The sequence below is a fragment of the Cygnus atratus genome, chromosome 15, assembly GCF_013377495.2.
Source record: "Cygnus atratus isolate AKBS03 ecotype Queensland, Australia chromosome 15, CAtr_DNAZoo_HiC_assembly, whole genome shotgun sequence".
In the NCBI taxonomy this organism is placed as follows: domain Eukaryota; kingdom Metazoa; phylum Chordata; class Aves; order Anseriformes; family Anatidae; genus Cygnus; species Cygnus atratus.
In genome coordinates this window covers 9,767,179-9,793,123 of record NC_066376.1, presented here as the reverse complement: position 1 = coordinate 9,793,123, position 25,945 = coordinate 9,767,179, and the positions used below count along the sequence as shown (strand labels likewise).

Below are 25,945 nucleotides of genomic sequence, written 5' to 3'. Positions count from 1 at the left end.
TGTGTGCCACTGCAGTGCCTGTGAAGCTACTGTTGGTGTTATTAACATATATATTTGTAATAAATATGGTAATATAAAAGTGTAAAAACATCTCATTTGAATTTACTGCATTGGATTTTGATGCATGTTGTTATATCCTGGCTGACATTGTTTGCTGCAATGTGGAATGTGCCTTACATCCTAAAAGAGTTCATTCTGTTCAAAAGAAAAAAAAAAGCTTTTTTTGTGAGATTTGAGTTTCTTATTTGTCACTTACAGTAATGCTTGGACATAAAGTTGGGGGACTCTTACTCATCTGAAACAGGTTGGTCTTTTTTTGGTCCCATGTGATCTTGGGAATCCTTTTTCTTTTGCCTTCACAGCACAGCTTTATGTGTGAAAGCTGCTGGTATTTTTGCTTGCTGTTAGGTTGTGCAAGCCAACAGTTAAACAGCGCCTGTTCAAAGGTTACCAGTGTGAAATTATGTTTTGATTATTTTCTCCTGTTGACTTTTTCCTTCATTACCAACTTAGGAACGGAAAGCGAGTATTTAAAAGATGTTTATACCAGAGATTACAGTATGTTAAAAGATGTCTGTTTCAGAACTGCCCAGCAACATCAGCACTTCTGTTTCTTTTTGACAACAGTTAAAACACGTAACTTGCATCTCACTAGTTTTAAATGCTTCTGGTTTGAGATCCAGTGAGCAGCCTTTAGGGTACTCATGACCTACCTGTTTGAATCTTTTTGGCTCTGCCTTTGAGTAAGGTACTCTATTTAACCACAGATACTGGTTTGGAGAAAGTACGAAAAAAAACCCACTTCCTTCCTAGTATTTTAACACCAAATGGCAGTAGGCATTAGACTTATCTTAAGCACTTGTCCACTAGAAAATGTTAGCTGCTCTTAATGTGGGTGAAGTGGCTACTGAACAGCTGTCGGAGAAGAAACTTCTGGGTTTTGCTGGTCTGGGTTGACCCTTGCTGGTTTGAGTTCTCCCACCCCCTCCACCATTACTCTTCATTTGAGCCACTTTAATACTTGATTCAATTTTTATTTCAGCTTTCTAGAAAATGAAATGCTTTAAGAAGTCATGGTAAACAGCAGTAGCTTGCAGTGTGATTTGTTCGTCACATTTTCTTGTTGCAATCCCTGAGGAGAGACTCGGGAGCAGCTCTGACGGCAGCCCCCAGCGCTGTGAGAAGCCTGGAAGGGCTTTCCTTCTGGATGCTGTTCTGGTTTGTTAAAGTAGCATCTGAAAGATTCACCATGCCAGAGGTTCTGCAGTGCCAGGGTAACATGCACAGCAGGTAAACTTGCACAGAAGGAGCCAGGAATGAACCATGGTTTGGAGAAGGAGGCTGCCACATAAATTCCTCGTGACCAAATTCAATTAGGAAATAGCAGTACTAAGAGTTCAGACACGCTCCGCTGTGACCAACCACAGTTTGTCAGTAGGGCTGCTCCAAGCCTTCAAATGCAATGAATGATATTCTGCTGCCCACCCACCAGCTCAGTTGCTCTTTCCTGTGTCAGCAAGCCTGTGTCTAAGCTGTCAGCCTTCCACCCAGCACAATGCATGCAGGTACCATCCAAAGCGGCCATGGAGGGCGATGGAGTAGATCTGATCACCAGCTGTGACAAGAGGCAGCCATATGCTCTTGTGCTTAGTGGCATCCCACGTTCTCTTCCCTACTCCCCCAGCGTTTCTGCACTTTGGATGACTAGATTCAGTTGCTGCCTTGGAGGCCACCACATCTGTAAGAACAGTGCTTGGGTGAGCAGTCCTAAAACATTCATGAAAGGTTGAATTTGTCCTGCCTGGAACTTAGGACAAGCTGTAAATGGTTTGCTTGCTACCAGTTAAATTCTTGTTCTTTATGAAATGTGGTTGCTTTTAAAAATAACCTGTGCAATCATGAAATATGGCGGTGTATTTGGGCTCCATTTATAGCACAAATGGGAAATGCTGTGGTCTTTTTCTTTTAGTTTGTTTGGTTTTATACCATAAAAGCAGTAAGGTGTTTGTTTTCTGGCTCTCGCCCTCAACAGAAGAGTGAGGTTTGGGTATCTGGAAACATAATGAAAATGGAACTGCTAAGTTTCCTAAGGAAACAACATGTATCCCAAGTCATCCTTTTTCATCTACTCGTTGCAGTTATAGCTCAAACAAGATGTGGTGGCATGCCCGTCATTTTAGAATGAAACCAAGGTAATAACTCAATTAAGAGATCAATTATTCCTGATGGTGATGGCGTTATGGTGTACTCCATGAGTCACTCAGGCAAGACCAGATTCTTCCATTAGTCTGTAGAACAGTCCCTTCTGAGCTATTAATTGTTCCGGAGTATCGAATTCAGATATCTGGCCATTATCCAAGACTAAAATCCTGTGAACATTAAAACAGATGTGTAAGCCTGGGGGGACACCAGCAATGGCAATAAACATAAGTGATTTCTACTTAGTTCTAAAATAAATTTCAGAACTAGCTTGGTATTCAACCAAGTTTTACAGGTGAAGGTGTATTTTACCTTTATGATTTTAAGAGGAAACAAAGAGCTATAGCCATTGTTTAGCTGTCAGTGGGTTAAAAAAAACAAGTTATGGCATGAAATGCATTATACAGGCATAAGCGATCTTTGATTAACCTACTGCTGGTGCCTAGTTGATGTAAAAACACCTAAGATCAAAGGCAAAGCTTTGAGCGTTAAGCAAGAAAAGGACAGAAGGGGAATTGTTGTTCACTAATACACAGTTATTTGTCTAGTTCATACAGGTTGTCTGAGTCTTCCTTCCTCTTTAGGAAAGTGGCTGAAGGTATTATTACCTGTCACAGTCCATGATGGTGTTTATCCGGTGAGCTATTGTTAACACTGTGCTCTCCTTGAACTGAGTCCTCAGGGTGGACTGAATCTGAAGATCAGTTTCTAAGTCTACTGCGGCTGTGGCCTCATCTAGAATGAGGACTTTGGCTTTCTGAAGAAGTGCTTTGGCCAGACAAACCAGCTGCTTCTGACCAGCACTGCAAGTAAGAAGGAGGATGTTAAATGAAGAGCAGCAGTTACTTTTCCCTGGGGTCAGACTACATGATTAGTTTGAAAACAGTAATGAAAGGGTGATTGTTCCCTTTCCCTGAAAGGCTGATTGAGGCTGGTGGCACTGCTGATAACAGCATGAAACAAGCTAAGGAAATGAAAAGTGTGTATTACTGTAGCACCCAGGAGATCTGTACTGGGAGTAGGATTTCAGTGCATGAAGCACTGCACAAACATAAGCCAACACAGTGATTAAGTCTCAAAGGTTTTCTACTCGGCATCTTAATAATTTGATTTCATGCTATTAAATAGGCCAATTATGAGGCAATTTGCAGTCTGGGCATTGTTTCCTCTCACCCCTCCTCCCCCCATTTAATTTATTTATTACAGATTAGACTTCTTGTCTAGGACATCCTCTTAGCCCACAGGCTGGCACTACCCTACCACTGTCTTTTTGAAGATAAGGTACCTTAGGTTTTCCCCTCTGTCAGTGCACTTATATTCCAACTGATCTGGCAAATCTGCAACAAAGTTCTTGAGCTGAGTCAGTTCCAAAGCTGTCCAGATGTCTGCATCAGTGTATTGGTTTAATGGGTCAAGATTCATTCTTAGAGTGCCAGAAAACAAAACGGGATCCTGAGCACAGAGACACAAACAACTCCTGAAATTAGTTATAAAAATGAGCTCTCTGGTTTTCTCTGCTGGGTGCAAATCTGTTGCTAATGTTATATTGAATGGGAGACTAGCATGGCATAGAGGTTAGTTCCAGCTTTGAGTTCTTTGAATGTCCCTCCCTCATAGAATATTTCTGAACCCTTGCTATGTGTTAAGACTTTCAACTCTGCTGAAGCATTCTAGAAATTAATTCCATACCTGGGGAATTACAGTTATCTTGGTTCTAAGGTCATGGAGACCTAGTTGAGCAATATCTTGTCCATCAATTAGGATCGCTCCTTCCGCAGCTTCCACTAATCGCAGCAATCCCACAGCAAGAGTAGATTTCCCAGCTCCCGTTCTTCCAGTTATGCCGATCTGTAAAGTGCAGTGGAAACCTTTTGTTTTTGATGTTGATCATTTCCCGTAGTTGGAAAGACCTGTCATGTCGTTCTTCTTGGCTGGTGTATAGCCTTTGGAAAGAGACAGTCCTACACAGATCAGATCTTTAGGGCTATTTAAGACCCACATAGTCTAGGGTTACATTCTTAAAAGGAATCATTTAGAATTTATAATTGTTTTGTATGAAAGTGAATCTTGAAAGCCTTTAATGGGAAGAATAGCCACAAGGCTCATGAGCTGGAACAGGGCCTTGATGTGGCACTAGATTTACAAAGTGAAATTCCTTAGCTGTAACTCTGCTAATACTCTGTGAAACGAAATTTCACTCAGAAGAATATCTAGTGCATGCAGCAATCCTGAAAGCACTGTTTTTCACTAGAAGAAGAGTGCGATGTGATTGATGGGAAAGGGCTCATACCTTACCACAGCATTCCTGTTTACAAGTTGTTGTACCTTGGTGTAACATAGGGACTATATCTGCCCAGATCTCATCACTGCAAAGCACTGCTCACACTTGCAGCTCTTCTGGAAGCTCATGCTTACCTTCTCTTTCCCCTTGATGGTTAGATTGATGTGCTTCAGAGCTAACTCCAAGTTTGGTCTGTATCGCAAACTGTAGTTTCTGAATTCAATTCTTCCTTCAGTAAGCCAGACTTGACCTTGAAGTTTGTCATTTAGAGTCCAGGGTGCCTACACAGATGACAACAATCAACAGTATATAAAGTTGATTTAAATTACCAAATGAGTTGGCCATACTCAAAACAGGAAGCTTATGAAGGCATCTGTGCTAAATTCCCACTGATCTGCTTACAAAAGAGAGAAAGGCCTCTAACTTTCATTTCGCAAATGTTGGCTTTTTTATTTCCTGCAAAGATCCCAGTCATCTTAAGTGAAAATGGGCATAAGCATTTATTTGCACGTCAGAGATCTGATATTGAGCGTTTCAATAAAAAAGATTAATGTGCATGAAATGTACATGAAAGTCCCCTTTAGTAGGATCTCAGGCCAGTATATGGAGAAATAACGATTACAGAACAGAAGTGATTGCACTGGAGATTCTTAATTGCTCAAAGGCTATCTAGCAGCCATCAGTTATCACAGAGTTACATCTGAACACGCACAATAAATACATGCTCCAAATATGGGCAGAAAATATGCCTCATTCCATGAGTGTTACCAAGTGAAGCTATTTTAATGACAATCTAATTCTTAACTGTCTCATGGAAATACGATAATCAGAGGTTACAAAACAACCTGTCAGTTGGATCAAAATGCTACAGTTTTCTAAAGGAAATATAACTGGCCTTTCAGAAGGGCAAAAACAGGAGGGGTTCTCCAGGTGGAACAGAAAAGTTACAAATCTGATTTGCAGAGATTTTTCCTGTGCTAGTCGGGTCAGTAGTTGGCTATTTACCTCTTTAGGAGTCCTTGAGTATTCTCTCACTCTCTCCACAGAAACAATGTTGTTTTCAATTTCTGTCCAGGAGCGCACCATCCAGTTCAGAACACCAGTTATCTAGCAGGAAGAAGCAGAAATGTTAGGGCAGATAAAAGAACTTGGACCTGTGCTTACAAGGTACCTGTTACTTTCTTTTAGTGTTTATTTACAAGGATATCCTCATCAGCTAATTACTTGAGAAATCATCCCTTAAAAGGCTAAAAAATAAACTTTCATAAGGCCCCATGGTTGTAAAACTGTGTTAAAGATCCTGGCCAGCTTTCTCTGAAATGCTACTGATTGGGCGTTAAAGGTAGCGTGACTTTCTTAGGCTGTTCTGTAGCTAGTCTAAAAGCAAATAAAACAGACACTGAAGAACACGCCTCAGTTACTTGAAACATACTGTGAATTAAATATGAATTCAGATGCAGGAGGAAAAAGATAGCTGCTGCGTGTTTATTGGGTTCATTATCTTTAAGGGGCCATGTGCTCTGGATGCTCTGGGCTTCAGCATTAACAGCAGGGTTTAGTAAGAGAAGGCACCTAGAAAGCTACAGAAAGAATTCATGATTTCTTGGAAATTGAAATGGTAGCAGAAATTGAAGTGTAAATTGATTTCGATGCAAGGCAAGCATGGTATTACTTCAATACTAAGTTACCTGAAGAGCGTATGAAATGGAGAAGCCAGCAGTTCCTGGACTAAGGTGTTTTCTGCCAACTGTTGCAAATAGTGCTGCAAACAATACAATGCCATTGCCTAGAAACTCCAGGTTTGTGGCAAGCCACCTGCAAGAGAAGGAGAGTACACAGCTGTTGCTGGTTGCCCTCCTACTTTTTCCCCACAGCACCTGTGATTACTTTGCAAAACAACTGTGGAACTGCTGAGGGTACAGGGTACACAACAAAGCTCTTGTCATGGCCTTGATGCTCCTAACTGGCCACTTTGTAGCTCATGAATGACTCCAGTCTGTCCAAACTGGTTGATCTATCACCTCTGCTAGGATTTTCTCCAAAGGCTGTTGGGTGAGAGCAGCTAGCACACAGCTTCTTGGATTAATTGGTCTAACCTTTCTCACTCCGCTGCTCCTCACCTGTTCATGGCTGATGGGTCTGTTGTATGACAGATTCTGCATATCCCACAGGCCGCACCAGGCACGTAATAGAGCTATGCATTTTGGACATCAGATGATACCTCTAGCTCTGTGTCAGCACGTCTGCCTCGCCATACAACAGAGATGGAGCATATCGGTTGTATGAGGAGCAACATTGCCAGAGAGGTGTAATATGAGTGATGAAGTAAAAGACTACCTTACTCCTCAAACTCTGTGCACCTCATCTTTTGAATACCTCCACCCACCCCCCAAGAGCAGCTACCTCTACTCACAAGGGCCATGGGAGTAAACTGTCATTTCTTCTCCACTCCAGATTTGTACCTGTCAGCAACTGCTCCAGCGAAGCATATTCTCTGATTCTCATCCACTAGGAAATTGCTCTTCAAAATAAACCTCTCCTGGTCCATGTAAGCACGGATCACACTACTCCCATGGAAAGCTTCTGAAATATGGGAGTAGATGGGTGACCTGCTGGCAGCATCCATGCGTCGCAGCTGGCAGGAGGTGATGACATAGAAGTGCTGGTACAAAAGGAAATGGAAAGAGAAGTGACTAGAAGGTTAATGCCTTTGTGGAGATGCTCCACAGAAAATTGGGAAATGGCTCAATGAGTGCAACAGTATGTGCTATCCTAGCATTATAAAATCTAACGTGCAGGCAGGAGATGCCCTTAAAAGGTGCAGTAGCATTTCAGACTCTGTTATCTCCTTTCGCTATTGAGAGTAACCCCATGGTTGGTTAACGCAAAGAAGCCAAGGTACTCTGAACTCACAAAGCCTCTAAACTCATGCTTACTTTCTCCTGTAGACCTGCCCTTCGCTTGATGGAGAATGGAGCCATGCTTCCACCATTATGTCCCCTTTCCTTCCGTTTAGCCTTACCTGGCTAAGCATCTGCGTGCAATGGGGCAGTGACCTCATATACACGGTTGTATTAAAAAAAGGCAGCATAGAAATGCTAGAGGAAAGGAAAAGTGCCTTTGGTCTTAATATGATTTCATTTACACTAATGGAGACTAGGAATATAGCTCTATGTGGGATCTGATTTGGACAATAGAAAAGTAAAAGCCTCTCTGAGGTCCTTTGGAAGGTTGAGGTGACGTGGGAAGAGTTTCTGATGTTATTGTTACTCAAATGCAACTGGAGATGATAAAAATAGTTTCTGTATGTCTCTGCTCCTCAGAAATGGGAGCAGGCTTTCTGTAAGGTCATGGCCATGCTACTCTTCTGTCTACACATCTCTATGAGCTCCTACCTGGAACACAGCATAAAAAACAGTCAAAGGCACTATGGCCATCGCTGCCTTTGGTGTAGCCACAATGATCACAAGGTAGATCTCCAGCAAGTTGAACAAGAATCCCAGCAAGGACTTCAGCTTGTCAGGGATGATGGAATCGATGGCGTCCACCTCTCGGGAGAAGCGGTTCAGTAAGTTTCCAATGGGTGTCTGCTCAAAGAAGACCATCGGGGATCTGCCAACATTCCTCAGCAACTGCAGAAACAGCTTACGTGATGCTATCACACCACCTAGAAGGACTGTTGCTGTGGAGACAAATCTGCAAACAGCTGCAATATTAAAAAAATAATCGATGTTACTGGGTCTAAACAAAGTCACCTTGGAGTTTCCCTTTGCAAGATCATGACTTTCACTTAGTAGTGTGAATGCAATAGTAGTGAAAGGCGCTGCCTTTCTCTTTGGTAGCAATTAAGCCAAGCCTCAGAGCTGCAAGGTAAACTACCCTTTCTCTAGGGTAGCTGGGATTGCAGAAGAGTTCAGCAACATAAATGCACAGAAACTGTTCTTCACAAAATGAGCTAGACTGGAACTACTTTGAATTACTCCAAGTTTTAGGCTTCTGGACTACACATTCACTGTTGGCACAGAAGGGTTCCCAACCCTTCCTGCTCTTTTGAACTTTAAAAGCTTTCTCAAATTTCTGTTCCTCAGCTTGCTGTCTTTTCAGATTTAATTTCTGCTCTAAAACAGGCAAGTTTTAAGAGTGATCAAAATAATCGTGGCAATTTTTTTAAGGTTTAAAGGAATATAATATTTTCAAAGTTTTTTTTCTTTCTTTACACTCAAATAGCCTAAACCAAGACTTAATTCAGCATGAAGAAGAGCCACCACTGGCACTTGGTTATGATTCATTTATATTGGAGGAACTGAAAGAGATGAGTGGAAGAAAAATGTAGAAAATGTTGGATACAAGGGGGTGGGATGGAAAAATAGGGATAGCATAGTTCTTCTGTTGATGATTTTTTCTTTTGTTTTGTTATTGGTCCAGATAAATACAGTTCCAGCAGGAACTATAGAGGAAGACAATTGATCATGGTCTGCCAAAAGGCACAGAATGCTTCTAGTATATCATGAGGTGGAATTTCAAGCAGTAACATTCAAAATGTTCAGATCCCTTAGAAATCCTCTCTGTGCGTCAGAGCCTGTAGCTTTAGGTCCCATGCCAAACTTTTAGGGCTGGTGCCAAGAGCCTGGGAGGCGAAGAGCCCATGGGCATCCACTTGTTTATACTCTGAGGAAACATCCTGGATATGGGAAATGGAGATGGAAACACAGAGAAGAATTAGGTGAGCAAGTTAAACGAACCTTGAATGACTCCCAGTGCACCAAAGACTCCAACTCTTAGCTCTGTGTGTTGTTGTGTACCATTGTATACAGGGTCATTTGTCCACATGCTGAGCCAGTAACCACGAAAAAATGATAACGCTTGCTGACACGTGAACAACAGAATGATGTACACACACAGTGGTATGCCTGTCGCCTTCAGGTAGGCTGCATAAATCAAAGTATTAACCTAGAGTGAAACAATTAGGAAAAAAGAAAAGGAGATGGAAGGACGGGTTGGAAAGATTAAGCTTGTTAGCAAGGAAAACCAGCTCTGAAACACAGAATGATTTATTAGGGCATATCTACTGAGTATGTCACGGGCTACAGTAAACGTTAATTCTTTCCTTATTTTCCTGGTGGATGAATAACGAAGCCATTATTCCTTGCCTTGGCCTTTTGAAGTGTACCTCTTGGGAAAGATGAGAAGAGTGATGTGCCTCTTCACCCCTTCCCATCAGCCTCAAGAACCTACAGCCAGATCCAAGATTACAAGCGCCCTGTAATGTGTACTCTTCTGTCCTTTGTTACCACCTCACCCTGACTGCCTCATGGTGCCCTCTCCCTTCTTATAATTCTTGAATCAGGCTCTCTCTTCTCAAGTGGTCATAAATTACTCCTTCCTCTCTCGTTCCCATCATGTATTTCCTGCAATGTATGTGCAGTATTCCTATTTTCAAACCACTGCTTAGATCAGGGCACGTTTTGGGAGATACAGTTTACATAGGAGGTGTTATGTAAAATAGTTTGGAAATGACTTTGTCTCCATTACAGGGCAAATTTGGACAACTCAGTTGACTGTTCTGAAGCTGCACTAGCTTAACTTAGGCAGTGAGCTGACCCACCTATGATAGGGGTTAGTGGGTCAGTAATAAACCCACAGTACCTATCTTTGTCCTTAAAGGAAAGTGCTGTGCTTACCCTGCCATGATGAGTTTTCTCTCCTGTGGTTAATATTCCTTCAGTGGCTACAGCAGAAGTAGTGTCTTGACTTGCAGGAGTGGTCTCCCTTCCCATAGCAGAAGATTTGACTGAATTGTCACTTCATAAAGAAAACAAAAATTCTTTCAAGTTTTAGCTAGGGCAATCAGTATTTTAAAGCCTATTTAGATCCAGGGAATCCCACCATCGTGTATGTTTATGGTGGAGTGTAAACCTGAACTGCCCTTCCTTCTTCCCTGGATCACATTAAAATGATTCCTACAATGGCAATGCCGTTTTCCCGGAGTCAAATAAGGTGTGGGAATTCAGGAAGCTTACTTGTCCTCACCCATCTCCCCTTTGTTCATGCTTATTTCAAAGGCTGCAGTTTTTGGGATCCTCCAGAGTGACCCCAAGAAGTATCCATACATATCACAGGCACTGGGCTTTGTCAAGTGTAGCCATTAACAAACAGAGGCTTTGAGCATACACTAGCTGCGGCTGGTGTGAAATGAATCAGACCTTACAGCCCCACTAGGAACTGAACAGCAGGTAAATGTATCCATATGCCTCGTACTGACCTCTGGGACAAATTCTGTCTCCTTGGGAAATATGTTAATATTAACAACATCCATATTGAAAAGCAGTTCCTTAGCTGGTCTTGAGTTTTGCTTGTTTGTCATTATTAATTTAAAGATCAAACCCAAGCCTGTATTGTATTAATTAAGAGACTCGGTGTAGGCTATTAATGGACTTTTAGAGCAAGTTCTTTGGTGTGTGAGACAGCTTGAAGCTTACCTAAAGAAATTCTCCTGTGATAGACAGTTTCTAGAGGTGACGGTGCTGCTGGTGTCTCCTATAGCTGTAAAATAAACAAACTGTTTTCTCTAAGTGCTTTGCAAATACCATTTTGTCCTGTATAGCCTTTGAGGAAAGATCCATTACAAATAATTCTTTCTAAAGGTAGAAATACCGAAGTCAGGGTTGAAGAACAGCACGTGTAGTGGGTAATTATATTAAATGCATGACTGTTGCCTACTAAGATGAAACTTAATTCAAGAACCAATTTTGAGGTGATGACTCAGCTCATTTGACTGGCATATTTTCCCACATCCCACATAAAGCAACAGATTCCTGCGATGAGATCCCTGCTCGAAGTGTCCTTCATAGAACAAATCTACAACTGGCTTATCCTGTTTCATTCTGTTTTCCCTCTTCCCAGCTATTAACAGCAGCGACCCCCAGTTAATTAAATATAACATTAAGGAAACAAGTGACTGATAGGTCTGGGAAAAACAATTCCAATTCGTTTGGGTTACCTGGAAAACCAGAGCATGCGTTTTCTTCCCCAGTAATGTGTGAATGAAGAAATTCTGCAAAAGCCCCATTTCTCTGTAAAAGTTCTTGGTAGGAACCAATTTCTGAGATCATTCCATCCACCAGCACAACAATGTTGTCCACTTTGTGCAAAATGCCGATCGTGTGAGTCACTAGAACACGTGTCTGCTGGAAGAAAGTTACAATTGTTCCAGTGTTCCCCTGCTCACTTGAGCTGGTGCAGTTAGCTGTCTTGTAAGAAGATGTCCTCAGTGTGAACCTGTAATTTTTGCTAACATGGAGATATTTTTGTTATTTATTCCTGCCACTTCTGAGTGTCTTTGATGCTTACATTTGCAGCATGGCTTTGTGCCCATTTTGAAAGTGGAAAACTGAGGAGTGGAGGGATTAACCAACTGCTTGTGTCAGGCATTGCCTAAAAGAGCAAGGATGGGAAATAAGGCTTGAAGTCTCATGCTAGCACCATATGTGCAGGAGGACCTTTTGCCTGTCTCACTGACCAGTTCCCACGTTGCTGATGCCACTCAGGCTAAAGCTCTTAAGGAGAATGATGGTATTTGGAGAGTATGTCACATTTATTCTCACTGATGCCAGTATTTCAGAATAAAATTTGTGTCTGAAAACTTTATCAGCCTGAATGGAATTACAGTGTGGATCTTTTTCATTTAAATTTCTGAGCACATTTAGGTGAAGGAAAGAATATAAAAGTAATTTTTCCCTAAATAAGACATTGGTGTGTTCTACATTTCTAATATACAATCAAGCCCTTTAAGTACATTTTAAATCTGATACATGAAATCCGATAGCTACCTTCTTTGCCAGTCTTTCTACGTTTGAGTATAATAATTATATTCTGATACTTGCAACCAATCTACTCATGAGAAAAGGTATTTGTAATCACAGACATGTCTGTTTTAGTTGGACTTTCTGATGAAAATAAATACCTATTTTCCTTCTACAACCTGAAATCAAATAAAATATTTGTAGTCAATTTATATCATGAAACAAATAGAGGTGCCCCACCATCCCTTCTTATACATCCACATTTATCATCTCTATTGCCTGACAACAGAGAAAAAACAAGGAATACCAAAATGCATCCAATGCAAAGAAGAAAGGAAGAGAAGAGTTTAAGGTGAAGCCTGAGACTGAAGTGATGAACAGTTGGGTGATGAGAACTGTAAAGTTGGCACTGAAGTATTCAAAAGTGAAGGAATGAGAAATTATGGTAAAATGCAATGAACTGGAAGTGAAAGACAGTTCTTCCAAATTATACTAGAAATAAATCCCAAAGAGGGACCAGTCTAATGTTGACAGAAGACCAAAAGAACTACAGACTTACTATAGCAGTAAGGCTGGAATTAGGCATATTGTTTGAGTGAGGACAGAAGTAGTCTTTCAGGAGAATTCAACCTAGGTGAGATTCACTGGTGGACTTCAGTGTGCTCTGTGGGCTGCAGAGGTTACCCACTCCCCTTCCATTGCTGCTAACAGTAGTACCTACCCAGGACTAGCAAAAAAGAATTTGGGAGCCTTTGATAAAGTAACCTACCTTACTGGAAACATCTGGGGCGCACTTATGACTAGATAGATTTTGATGTCTCTTAAAGTTCAGGATTTATAACATACCTTGTCCTTTAGTAAGCCACTGGGTCCAAGAACATGTTCAAAAATGTGATGTCCAACATGGGCATCAACAGCCGAGAGGGGGTCATCTAGTAAGTAAATTGAAGCCTTCTGGTATACGGCACGAGCAAGGTTCACTCTTTGTTTCTGGCCTCCAGATACATTTATTCCCTGTAAAAATGCATTGACACTGTTTATTCCTAAGCTACAGCATATTTATAAGCTCATGACTCCATTTTACACTGATGGTTTATGAGATTTTTAAATCAGTGCCTTTCTCCCCCCCCCCCCCCAAGAAATTAGGCTCTTGAGATGCTGAGACAGAGGCATCTCCTCCTGAGCAACTCTGCTCTCCTGCAAACAAGGACCCAAGAATGACCTGGATTTGTTTACTCTCATTAAGCATCTCTCATCTCTCTGGTTAACTGTCAGGAAGTGGGCTTCAGACCCCAGTAAATTGTAGCCCAATTTTTCAGAAATTCCTGAGCACCTGCCTCTTGCAAGTTTAATCCATTTCTTGTAGTTTTAAGTGGGACACCCGAAGTTGTAGTTACTCATATTTTGGCAAACTTTTTCATAAAACTGGGCCAGTACCTTCTCGCCTATTTCACTCTTCTGCCCTGCAGGGAAGCTCTCCAAATCAGGCTGCAACGCACAAGCATCAACCACACTATTAAACCATGCTTCATCCATCTCATTCCCAAAGAGAATATTATCTTCCACTGAAGCATTCTGTATCCAGGCTTGCTGGGGAACATAAGCTGCTGTGCCCTATAAAAACGGAAATGGAAGAATATTACCAATCTCTTTTTCATAAGCACAATGGGGACATGTGGGAACCTGTCTTTGAAGAAAACCCCTCCCCAGTTAGCTTTATAAAAATATGCAATGATCATCACCATTTAAAGGTCTGAGCTCTTTTCAAAATAAAAGGATCGCACCCTCACTGTCTTACAGAGGAGGAAACAGAACTTCAAGTGATGTTACTTACTATAATGTCACTTCAGCTCACTGCTAGAGTGGGAAATGGAACCAGATCTCCAAAATCCTGTTCCAATTCCCATTCCCAAGGGTCAGGCTCATCTGGCAGGTCTTGAGCACCTCTTGATGACTAAATACAGGCTACTACGCTATAAATTTTGTTAAAAGTTCAGCAGTAAGTAGGTTTTCATCGAATACCTGATGACTTGGTTGATACCTTACTGTTCCTGAAGACAGCCTAATTAGAAGCAAATGCTAAGGGAAAAATTTACCTTCATAGTCACGCAGCCATCCATCTGTTCCAGCTCACCAAGTAATGCTGACAGCAATGAAGATTTTCCAGCACCCACCTGGCCAACTATAGCAAGCAAGGAGCCTTGGGGCACAGTAAGATCTATCCTGCAGAGAAAAGAGCACCCCGCCCCAATCAGTCTCTGACCACCTTTTAGATATGTTTTCCGAAAAGAAAACAAGCAAAATTCTTGCTGTAGTTATGCTGACCTTTTTTTTTTTAATACTTAAATTAGTGTAATTCCATGTTTCGACAAATTGTGTAAGGAAAGCAGTCTCTGCATATGAAGGTAATATTCAGATACAAGGACCTTCCTATTTCTGTGTTCCCATTAAGACAGGTGTAAAAGCAATAATACTTTTTGTCTGACTTTTTAATTTTCAGAATTCAATGTTAAATATGAAGCAAACTCAGAAACTTGTACATATTCCACACTGATTTCACTTTGGGCTCTGAAGAATTCCTTCATTCAGCACCCACCCTGACCTACAGAACTGAGATGACTAAGGTTAAGGCTGTACCTTCTAAGACAAGGAGATGTTTCTTTGCTCCAGCAGAATGTTCCATTTCTTATGGTGATACTTGCCTGTACTAAGATATGAGGAGAAAAAGAACGCTTGCGAAATTCAAAGGTAAGTATAGAAACAGCCCTATTTATGTCTTTATGTTTCAGTATGCACTTTTATTTATATAAAATGAATGTTAATTATCAAAAGAAGCGTTAATTACCAGACTAGATTTCACTGTTAGAAATAAATAGGCCTGAGAGAGAAAGTGATGGTAAAAGGCAACGTTCTTCTCTCTTTACTATGGTAGGCACCATTGTGGAAGCTGAACAATGGAAGCTACTCCTCTTGTAAGACAATACTAAGACACAAGCTCACCACAGTCAGAAGTGTTTCTGTTTGAGCTCTCGGGATTCAGTTCTTCCAGATTCAGAAAAGCTGCTAAGCGGTTTAAAGAAACTTTGGCCTGAAAATGAAGAAGCACATAAAACAGTAAGATTTAGAATAGAAAGGGAATACAACTAGAAGTTAAGACTCAACCTGAAAACCCACTGAAGACTGTTGATTAGGTGCTATGTTGCAGATAGGCTTAGATGGACAAATGCAGCTCTTCCCTAAGTTAATTGTCTTTATTTCCACTTAAACAAAAAAGCTATGTTCTTACATGTATTTTCTGTTCACATGCTTGAAATTGCTGCTTTTTTTTCCCAAATTCATCCTTCAATTTTCCCAGTGATTGCTCCTGTATATGAAGAATCATGACAGTCTTCTTGTGGTGCAAGAGAGAAGCAAAATTTCCCAATTTCTCACTAACAGTGACTTGCTTTTCTCTCTGGCCTGGGCTAGTAAGGTTCCCCTGATCTCCCATGAAGATTTTGCCCCATCTGTTCTGATCTCTGTGATTAAAAACAGAACTGGAAGCACGTCTGAGATTTAATGGTGCTTGTGATATAGGACTAACAGGTAATTAATGCTTCTAAAAGAAAGCTTAATACCAGATACTGCCCAGCAAAAAAGTATTAGTCTCTGCCTTACACCACATGATGTTTATATGTCTCTAAAAGACTTAAGAATTATTCCTGGTGACTGTTTCATCAATATATCAACCCTTTCTGAAAAACTGTACTTCAAAATTACCTCTAGCTGCAACTCCTTGCACTTCGCTTTTTCACAATAGCAATTAAATAGCTGGCCTGAAATTCAAAGCCGTAAGAAATCCCTCCCTTTACCTTTCAATGGTGATATCTAAAAAAGTTGTGGCCAAAAAAAAAAAAAAGAAACATAGGCTGCAATTAACCTGGACAACAGCATTTATGGAGAATGGCAGAAAGGAGTGTGCAGTGTTGAGGATGTTGATCAGTGTTAAAGATACAAAGGCCTTCTGAGCATCCAAGACGTGTGTGTTATCCACCAGGGTGTAGACAGCAAACATGACAAATGCAATCTGGAAGGGAGCAAAGAAAAAGCAAACCATTTGCTTCAGACAGGGAAAGGAGAATGATTCAAGGGTGGCAGGTCCCTTCCTACATGCCCTGGAACCCAGGCTATCATCCATATACATGATACCACTGGCCTGCAAATATCATAGGTGAAGGTGACAAAACCAAGTCTAATCATTTGATGTTTGTTCTCCTTTAAGGACGTTTTCTTGCTGCAGTCACAGTAAGGTGAAAACACAGCCATTCTCCATTAAAAACACATATGGCTGACCTGCAACAGCATATACAGAAGTGGCCTGTGCAGATACTGACTGTGCTGTGAACTCTGGAGGTCTCCAGGTGATTCCTACAAAGCAGGCTCCATCTGCTTGGAACATGTCATCAGACCAGGTAATTCGTCCATGGAACTGCTAGGACAGTGTAAATGTCTGTGCAGCCGATCCCACTGGGGCTCAACTCCTCCTGTGAGACCACCAACTCCTCCAGGCAGACATTATCTCTAGCTGTCCAACAGGAAAAATCTGTCCAGACAGGACCACAAAATGGAAGTAATAGCACATTTTATGTAGGAAGGTGAGTCACTCACCAGGAAGGTTGATGAATTGAAAGAAGCTAGAGATGCTGAAAAGAGAATCTGAGATCTTTTTAGGGCCTGAAGTTCTTGCTCCCGGATACCAAGCACTTTCTCCATGAAGGTTTTCTCCCAGCCATAGAGTTTGATTACTTTAATGTCGCTAAGAATGGCATTGGTAAGTTTGGCCCGCTCATCTTTATGTTTCATCTGGGTCTCCTGTAATAAATGTTTGAGTTTTATCACTTAGCAGGTTGCATATTTACTTGCGCAATTATTCTGAAAAAAAGCCCCACACCTTAATACTGCCTATGAATTCTGAAGAAATTTCCCTGCAGTTGAGCTGTGTATACTCTTTTGCTTATACATCTTTTAGGCTGGGAAACATTTTGCATTTTCTCTTCAGAGCTTTGTTTTTACTGACAGTACAAACAAAAACAGAAAAGGTGGGCAGACACAAGGTAAAAGACTGAACATGCAGAAGAGTTTACTCTAAACTTAAAGAAACTTTGTAGTCTTTAAATCCTTCTGTGGTCCTTCAGAGAGTCATGGTCATCATGAATAACATATTAAGCCATCTCTTAGAGTCAAACGTTAGTGGTACACATCAATGCAATGATTTTTGTTGTTGCTGTTGTCTTTTAAAGAACATGCCTACTGTAATCCTCAGCTTTTGATTTGTTCTGTAGCCGTGGGTTCCATGTCATCCTTCCTTTGGAGAGCATGGCAGCCTTTAACTGAGATTTAAAAGTTGAATCCTAGCATAATTCATGTCAGTAAAACACTTCATTTTTATGAGGCAAAATGTACCTGAAAATGACTCCTCTTCTTGGTGATCATAAAATTCAGAGGTAAAAGAAAAAGGAATACAGCAATTGAAGTCAAGGCAGATGGCCCAAGAAGCTGCCAGGAGAGAAGAGGAAAGAGGAAGAACTTATGGTATTATAGAAACAACAGTGTTCCACTCCCCCTTGCTCACCTTCCTTCTGATTTGAAATTTGTGCCTAACATCCCCCAAGTCTAAGGCTTTCCTCTAGTCCAGCCTTTGCCTTTCTTGGTAGTTGGGCTGCCTAAGCACTGTGGATTGTTAACTCTCCAAGCAGAGTAACTGCTGTCATCATGCTCTGCTGAATTTATTTGCTTCCCTTTTAGGAACTAGATTAGTGCTGAAAGAGATCCAGAAGCCATGCTTGGCAATTTAAGTAATTTCTATTGCTTCCTGGCTGCTCTTGGATGTGTTAAGGAGGACATCTTGTGGCTGGCATAAGTAAGTGACACAAAACAAAACCAGTTTTTGTTTAAAAAACAAAATATTATTGTGGCATTATTAACCAATCTTGTGTGAATTTACATCCACTAGAGAAATGAAATGGCAGTATTATACTGTGCCACATATTCTTGGACAGCTCTTGGATATCTTGGTTCGTAATAACTTGCATGCCAAAACAGAGAGCTTGTTTCTCATGGTTTAGTTGTATCTGTCCGCAGATGGCTTACGTTTGCTAGAAAGGTGAGTGCTGGTATACATAAACGTACTCCGTACATAAAATGCTTTATAAACACTAGCAAACAAATAGTTTGCTATTTGTAACTAGTAACCATGCAGAGGAGCTGCAACTGGAGCCTGCAGTGGGCCACTACACTTTGGTTGAAAAGAGCACTTACAAAGGAGAATCTCAGGCAGAATATTATCAGTCAGCTCAGAACAGTCATACTCCCAGTCTTTTCCCTAAAAGAGACTGAATGCTGAATACACAGGTAAGAAGATGAAGAATCAGGTAAGAATTCTATTCCAATAAAAATAACTTCTAACAATGAAAGTGAATGCCCCAATGCTAAACAGCTAAGAAAAATGTGGCAATTTCAGGTTGTTCAGACCAGGAAAGCTCTAAGAAGAATTTTGAAAGCTCCTTTTTCCTCTGATACCTGAAATAGAAAGGGTTTGATAGGTGCCATCATCATATTTTACCTGCCACAAGAAGACAAAGCAGATGATAATCCGAATAGGAGCAAGCCAGGTCCCATTAAAATAGATAATAAGATCCATTAGCTTTTGGACATCAACAGATACCAGATTAACAATTTCACCTACTGTTACTGCTTTCCTTGATGCATTTGACATTATTAGGATCTAGACAGGGTAGAGAATAAAGGAAAGGCAGAGTCAAAAAACAGCTTTGATATAAAAATCAAACAACTTTCTTTCCCTTATAAAGAAAGGAAAAAGAGAAAAAGGTCAAATTCTAGGTAATGAAAATGTGCTGTTGCCTGGGATATGTGACTTCACTTTAGGATGAAAAATTTACTCCATTCCCCAACCATAATCTACAATGTAAGAAACCTTATGTTGCTTCCTTTTCTTGGCTTTCCCTTCAGAGGTAAGATTGAAAAACAAATAGTAAAATATCACCCACACACTGTTCAGAGATGAATATAGCACAGAATTACATGCTAGAAGTAGTTCTTCAGTAATATCTTCCTTGATATTAAGAGCATTGTACCAACAGTGTCATAATTACTAATGTAGGGCTAGAGAAAAAAAAAAAAGTTGAAAATGAACCTACAGACTCACCTTCCTGTACACAAGCCCTGTTACTGCAGTTTTCAGTCTCAATCCCAGAACAAGACACATGTACATATATCGTTGTTCAAACAGAGTCTGGAGGCAAGCTAGCAGGACCATAATGAAGGCATAGAAATAACCATGCCAGCTAGGGGCTTCTTGATCTTCAATGAACTCCAGGAAAAGACTGCAAGACAGGAGCAAAATGTTGAATCCATGTCTAACTGATGAAATACCAGAAACGCAGAAATAACAGGGATTTTTCTGTATTCTCTCTAGCTGATCTTTGTCAGTAAAATAGTAGAAGAGATGGACAGAGTGCTAAGTATCCTAAACAGCAATGGAGAGGGTGTGCACTTCTTTCAACAGTCATGTCTTTTTCACTGAATTGACTGTGAGCTTAGCACCAATGATAATCCAGCTCCTTTCAACAGTGATCAGAGACTTCAAAAGTGTCTGTGTATCCAGCTCTGTGAGTGCTGACATATACGTCTCTGTGTGAGCTCATATATGCAGCAATCTTGTACATATGGTGTTTCCTTTGGGAAATAAATTCTAAATACTCACATACCTCAGTATCTTTGGGATGGAGAACAAGAAGACATCACAGATAACTAAGCAGAGTGTGCCGAGAAGGAAATAGGTTCCAAACATGCTCCAAAATGCTTTCAGTAAGGGCCTGCTCTGACTGTATTCTGACTGCAGTAGAACCTCTGTCTCTTCAGCTTCTGTTATACCAGTTTCACTCTTCTGACACTTTTTAAAAGTAGCAGACTCCTTGTTTCTAAAGAAACAATGGAAAAGCTAGCTGTAACTGGAACAAGCTTAAGGATCTTGTGTTTTCAGAAAATCATTAAATATCCCAAACTGCATCTCATGCCATGTACAATATAAATGCACATCGAAAAATGTCCCCTCTCACAAGAATCTTATAGCTCCAAGCTTCCAGGAACTAAAGGCGTTCTCCAGCAGATTTCAACATTTAAAATGGGATTTTGCATAAAGGAACTCACTAAGTGCTTACCCATCGAAGAGTGAAGAAGTGAACTAAGTTTTCACAGCAGCGAGTTACACAGATTTTATGTAGACTACCCTTTTCTTTTAATTTAACAGAAAAATAACTCAGTGGGATTCCTACCTTGTTCAGATAGGAAACACCAACAAAGCTTACATTCAGAACCTGAGAATGTACTGAAGCAGTCTGTCTAGCACGTTGTGGGAAACGGGGGCTTCAAGCTTCTTCTGAGATGGCATGTCAGCCTCTGTGAGTGTATTTGCTTACATCATCTAAACGAGAGAGAAACTGCACAGCTGAATCCATGACACGCTCTCTAGATCAAGTACTCACTGCTTGGTTCTGCTATGATACTTCTTCCACTCTTTTTGAGCCCAGGTAACAATTTCTTCAGAGGAGTCCTCTTTCCTCACTGACCACAGGTCATCCACCCCCAAGGTCTGCTGGTAGCCCTTCCAGACAAGCCTGGAGAACACACAGACAGCTGTAAGGTAAGCACAGAAGGATTTGTTGCACTTGTAATGGTTTCAAAACAGGTGGGCTTTAAGTTAGTGCTCCACAGTGAGTACATAGGGATTTCCATAAACACTACTTAGGAATATCCTTTCCCTGAATAAATATGAGCATTTAGGAACAGCAGTTTTGCTTTAAATCCCTATGCTATCTTCTGTCAACAGAATTGTGATTTCCAAGTAAGCCCTAATTCTATTTTAGTCGATACTGACAGTTGGGTCTTGGACAGTGGGGACAAAGTTCAGCTTAACTTACTCTGTGGCTCAGTGAAACAAACAAAGCATTACCAGAGCTGACATTAGGTGAAGGTATGTCATCATTTTACTTCTGAACACTAAGCAGCAGGTTGGACCAATATCCTCATCCAGTATTTTCTCTCTGACCAGCATTTGTTACAGGAAGGTCTGGCAGGCAGGTAAGAGTGTGGTTGGTGTACAGTGATCTTCTGAGATTGCTGAAGTCTATTTAATGATTAAGAAGCCACTGGAAGCCTGCTGTAAGCAGGGAGAGTATTATCTGGAATCACAAATTGTGCTTTAAAATAGTTTGAGAAAAGTAAGCTAAATTTTTACAATTTGATCTTGTGAGAATACCTCAAGTCCCCAGAGAAGGAAGTTAAATCCTCACTACATAAGCTAACTTGGGGGCTGAGATGCTTCTGACTGGTTCTCATGTACACCCTCTTATGCTGCTGTTTTTACTGATGTTCTAGCAAAACCATGTCTTCTTCTATGTTTTCTTACCCAGACAACCACCAGTATGTGATTTTGGACAGAAAAGAGCTGCTGGCTTCTGGACACTGATTCTGATGGAAGAAAAAACATGGATGATATTTATGTAGAGAAAAGAGTATGCTTCCGATGATGTCTCTCCTGTACTTCCCAAGGAGAAAACAATTAAAAAGCTACCCAGCCCCCATTCACTGCCTCTGACAGTGTAAATGTATCGAGGAGGATCAATGGGATCAGACTTTGGAGAATTAGGCTTTGAATAACATCTCAGATGGAGGAAGGAAGAATATTATTTTTCTTACTCAAAGACATTTACTTTCTGAAGCACAGAGCTCTGCCATACTCATACGTCAGGCAGAGGAATGTACTGCTGCACAGAAGACCATGGAGAAGCAAAATGAGCCCTACGCTAGTTTAAGTGAAAACAAACATGAGTGTGGATAGAAAAGGTAGTTAGTTTTTCAAAAGATACATAGAGAGACAAAGTGGTTATCCCAGATTCTGCTGGTTACATTTTAGAACCATTGGTCTTTATATGGAAGGATGCATTTTGCATTCCCCAGATAATCACATTCCTGCATATCCCAAGAAGTCTAAATTCCTGTTTGAGCAATGATGTAAATCATTATGAAAAGCTGTGTTTTACTTACTGGATCGTTGACAGCTTTTGAGAAGAAGGGAGGGTGATCAACTAAGCAGAATAACACAAGTTCACCAAGCACAAGGCTAACATAAAGGTAAGTTGCAACGTGGTGGAAAGGGTCTTCCAGGAAGCCCTAAGAAACAGAATGCTCTTGAGAATGATGTAAAAATCATTCACCACACTATATGGAAAGGGAAAACATAAGCAGAGATGACAAAGAGTCATCCATCAGTTTTCTCAGCACAGATCTTAAGAAAGGAATTTGGTTCTTTGCCTCACAATCAATGTGGCAAAAAGAGCCATATTGTTGAGAGTCTTCATACCCTTGCATATTAAAGACACATGATTTCACTTACTTCTTCCAGGCCATGTTGGATTTTGGAACTAAACATCACAACCGCAGACAAGAATGAGAGCAGCCAGTATATCAACAAGATGCCTGAGGACTGGATGCCCATCATTCTTTCCGCCTGGGTAAGGAACATGGCAAGGATCTGTGAGGAAGCAGAAATATATAAATAGCTGGTAATGGTATGCCAAACATTATCATCAAATTAATGAACACAATAAAGCAAAATCAACTAGTTTCTAGCCCAAATATTTCGAGATGCTCAGAGCTGAAGTATTGTTCCTAAAAGCCTAAAACTGTGAAGGAATTATGCACAGTTTTGCACTACAGAATGTCACTATTGAAAGAGCAAGTAGTAAAACCACAACTGGGCCAACAAGCTAGAAGTCTCTAGGCTATGAAGATGCAATGACAGAAGGGGAGGGCAGGCATTTAGGTGAATAGAAATCCCATCATGATACCAGCCATACTAAATCACATACTGTGGTTGTCGGAAACTGGATCTTGATGTGAGACCTCTTTCTAGGCATTACTGCTGCTTCAGCTCTTTTGAGGCATATTCGACCCACAGGGCTACGTAATGTAGCTGTAGATCCACTGCCCCAGCTCCAATCCCTTGCTGCTTCATACAGCCCAAGCTCACAAAGCATGGCTTCAGCCTTCTATTCCCCATCAGCTATCTTTGTGCTCAAAGACACTGAGAAATATGGGAAATACAAGATCTGCCCCAGGAGGGCTAAGCTGGGCCACACACAGACAGAACAAAAGAAGAATTACCATTGTGATCCCCAGCACTGCAGGGCTAATGAAGAATGCTGGAGTCCGTGGAATTCCTTGGCTTATTTCCCATAGTACAAAGAAGACATTAGAAAAGCACAGTATTACCAGGAGGAATCCAAGGACCTGAGGCAGAGACAGCAAACACACGTTGAAATAGAGTGAAATGATGATGGGATGATCCACTGAACTGACTGTTCCAAGCAGCCTGGGCTGTAAGACTGGAGAGGTGAAAGAGCAGATATGGGATAGAGAGTATTATGGGAAGCAGCAGGAAACAACATGGAGGTATAAGGGGAAAGATCTTGTGACAGTTACTCCTGAAGATTTACTTGATTTGTACTGATGTGACTTTACCTGAGTGGGTAAATGTCAAAGTAAACACAGAGGTGGGTCATCAGAAAAGAGTTAATGATTTAGAAAAATTAAGTTCTGCATCAAAGTTGCAATAATGCTAGGATCAAACCCCATCCTCCTCCTTTACCATTTTGGTTTTGAAGATGTGGGACATCCTGATATAGCCTTTGTTTTTGTATCGAAGATACATGTAGTAAAAGGGAAAACTGATCCAAAGATAGGCACAGGGGATCCAAGCAATGACTGTCTTCTCAAAGCACCAGGTAAATCTTGGGGTATTTGCATGCCATGTCTGGTTCCAGTCCTGTAACAGAAGCAACACAGAATTGAAACAGTAATGCTAATGTATGCAGAATTTCACCAGCAAATGCAAGTTGCTAATGCTCCAGCTGAGCCTAATGTTAGAGGAACTTGATGTAGGGTTTCAAATGTAAAAAACATTTGGCAAGAGAGGAGCTGCAGGAGAACTGTAAGGTGCCACAGGTAAAGGAAGGAGGGAGAGATCAGCAGAAGCATTTTGGAGGAAATGGAAGTGGAAAAAGGAAAAAAAAGGTTTGAAAAGTGAAAGATGCCAAAGAAAAGACATCATGCAGCAGAACTGAAGAAGAAAAAAAAAAAGAGGAAATTTAAATTACTGAACGTGAATTAAGAAGAAAAAATTTTGGAATCAAAAAGATTATCAGCATTTGGGAACCATAAGAGTGGTCAGTAGAGAACGCCTGGTGAAGTAGAGATAAGGAGGAAAGAAGCATCCCAGAGCATAAACTGCATCACAATTGCATTTCCCCAGGCGTATTTATAATCCATTAATAATTTTTCAGACTGAATAAATAGTTGGATCTCATCGCTAACATAATAAAACTAACAATGCAGCAACTGCAGATGGACATGTGAGACGGAAGACTCAAAGCACATGGCTTAAATTTACAGCAAATGCTCCATCCAGGCAGATCTAGGGGACCAGGTAATTGCCAGGAACGTCAGGGACGTGTACAAGAACACAGTTCGGATGCGCCAGGGTCACTCAGGTACTTTAAGCAGGCTTTGGTTTACTTGCTAAGTAAGCCTCAGAGATTCTGGTACTTGTGCACATAAGAGACAGAAAGAGCCAGAGAGTAACATGTTCTAAAACTCTGTGTGGCAAAAGGAGCATTCCTACATGACCTATTGGCACAGAAGGAACAATGACCTGTTTTTTCAGAGGTACTAAACACATCTACAGCTCACCCTGGTTCACAAGAAACCTGCAGCTACTCTGTGTCTGAGAAGTGTATTTTACTAGGTGCTCCTAAAGCCATCTGAAGCCAATGTTTAAGCAGCCAGGTGGGAAAATCTTGGCCCTCAATTGTTCCTGGAGAAGAAGGTGGGGCTGGCTGGGACGTGATTGTTCCAGCTTTGAGTAAAATAGGGTATTTTTTCTGCAGCAACTTGCAGAGGTGGCTCAAATCCTTTATGTAGACAATATGATGCCAAGCAAGGCTTGGGGAAAGGAATCACTAGATGAGATAAGGAACAAACAGGTAACGGCTCACAAGTTATTACAGGAGTTTATCAATCTTGACGATGGAAACCTGTGTGATCCTGGAGTGATTAACTCATCGGTGCCCTTTTAAAGCTCTTACTGTATGGGGTCGCTCAGCAGACACTTCCTGAAGACAATAAATGGATTTCAGCATACTTCCACACCCTTCCAGCACGCTCGCACACCTCTCACCAAGCTTACTCCAACTGCACAGAGAACAAGGTCGTTCTGCATGTGGGTGCGGATATCCTTCGGAGAGGAAGATTTCATAACGCCACCTACCTTTACCCACAGCGACAGCTTCTTTACTGAGAAGCCCGCTGTTACTGACAAGTCACCCATTTACATCTGTAGCCCCCTCAGCCCAGCGCTGCCTCGGGGCAGGACCAAGCTCACTCACCCCGAGCCCGCCGGAGCCCTCCGGGGAGCCGCAGAGCCAGCCGCCCGCCGCCATGGCGCCGGGGCAGGCCTTTCCTCACACAGCCGGGCCCCCTTCCCGCTCCGGAGGGGCCTCGACCCGTCCCGGCTGAGGACAGCGAGCAAAGTCCGGAGGGCAGCGGG

The 25,945-nt window shown here is 41.3% G+C and overlaps 1 protein-coding gene across 1 annotated transcript; it reads right to left on the bottom strand.

Annotated features, from left to right (window-relative positions):
* Positions 1-1,017: 1,017 nt before the first annotated feature.
* Positions 1,018-25,937, bottom strand: ABCC6 (ATP binding cassette subfamily C member 6). Its single transcript, XM_050713910.1, has 31 exons — positions 25,785-25,937; positions 23,990-24,166; positions 23,506-23,631; positions 22,736-22,873; positions 22,387-22,512; positions 21,749-21,810; positions 20,826-20,957; positions 20,049-20,261; positions 19,487-19,664; positions 18,884-19,045; positions 17,725-17,817; positions 16,930-17,133; positions 16,202-16,348; positions 15,283-15,370; positions 14,920-14,989; positions 14,379-14,505; positions 13,720-13,896; positions 13,129-13,296; positions 11,481-11,664; positions 10,960-11,023; positions 10,162-10,282; positions 9,223-9,430; positions 7,876-8,186; positions 6,943-7,142; positions 6,169-6,295; positions 5,486-5,587; positions 4,615-4,761; positions 3,889-4,047; positions 3,485-3,651; positions 2,808-3,002; positions 1,018-2,369 (listed from the first exon to the last, which is right to left on the bottom strand). The coding sequence occupies exons 1-31, from the start codon at positions 25,836-25,838 to the stop codon at positions 2,261-2,263; spliced, it is 4,536 nt and encodes a 1,511-aa protein (XP_050569867.1). The 5' UTR covers positions 25,839-25,937; the 3' UTR covers positions 1,018-2,260.
* Between the last annotated feature and the right edge of the window lie 8 nt (positions 25,938-25,945).

What these genes read in the sequence shown, in the direction of transcription:
- ABCC6 (XM_050713910.1), bottom strand. Translation starts at nt 25,838, where the DNA reads ATGGCGGCGGGCGGCTGGCTCTGCGGCTCCCCGGAGGGCTCCGGCGGG. An exon ending in CCATTTCATACGCTCTTCAG is followed by an intron (nt 5,588 to 6,168) that starts GTAACTTAGTAT and finishes TCTTCCTGCTAG; the next exon opens with ATAACTGGTGTTCTGAACTG. An exon ending in AGATAACTGTAATTCCCCAG is followed by an intron (nt 3,652 to 3,888) that starts GTATGGAATTAA and finishes CTCTGTGCTCAG; the next exon opens with GATCCCGTTTTGTTTTCTGG.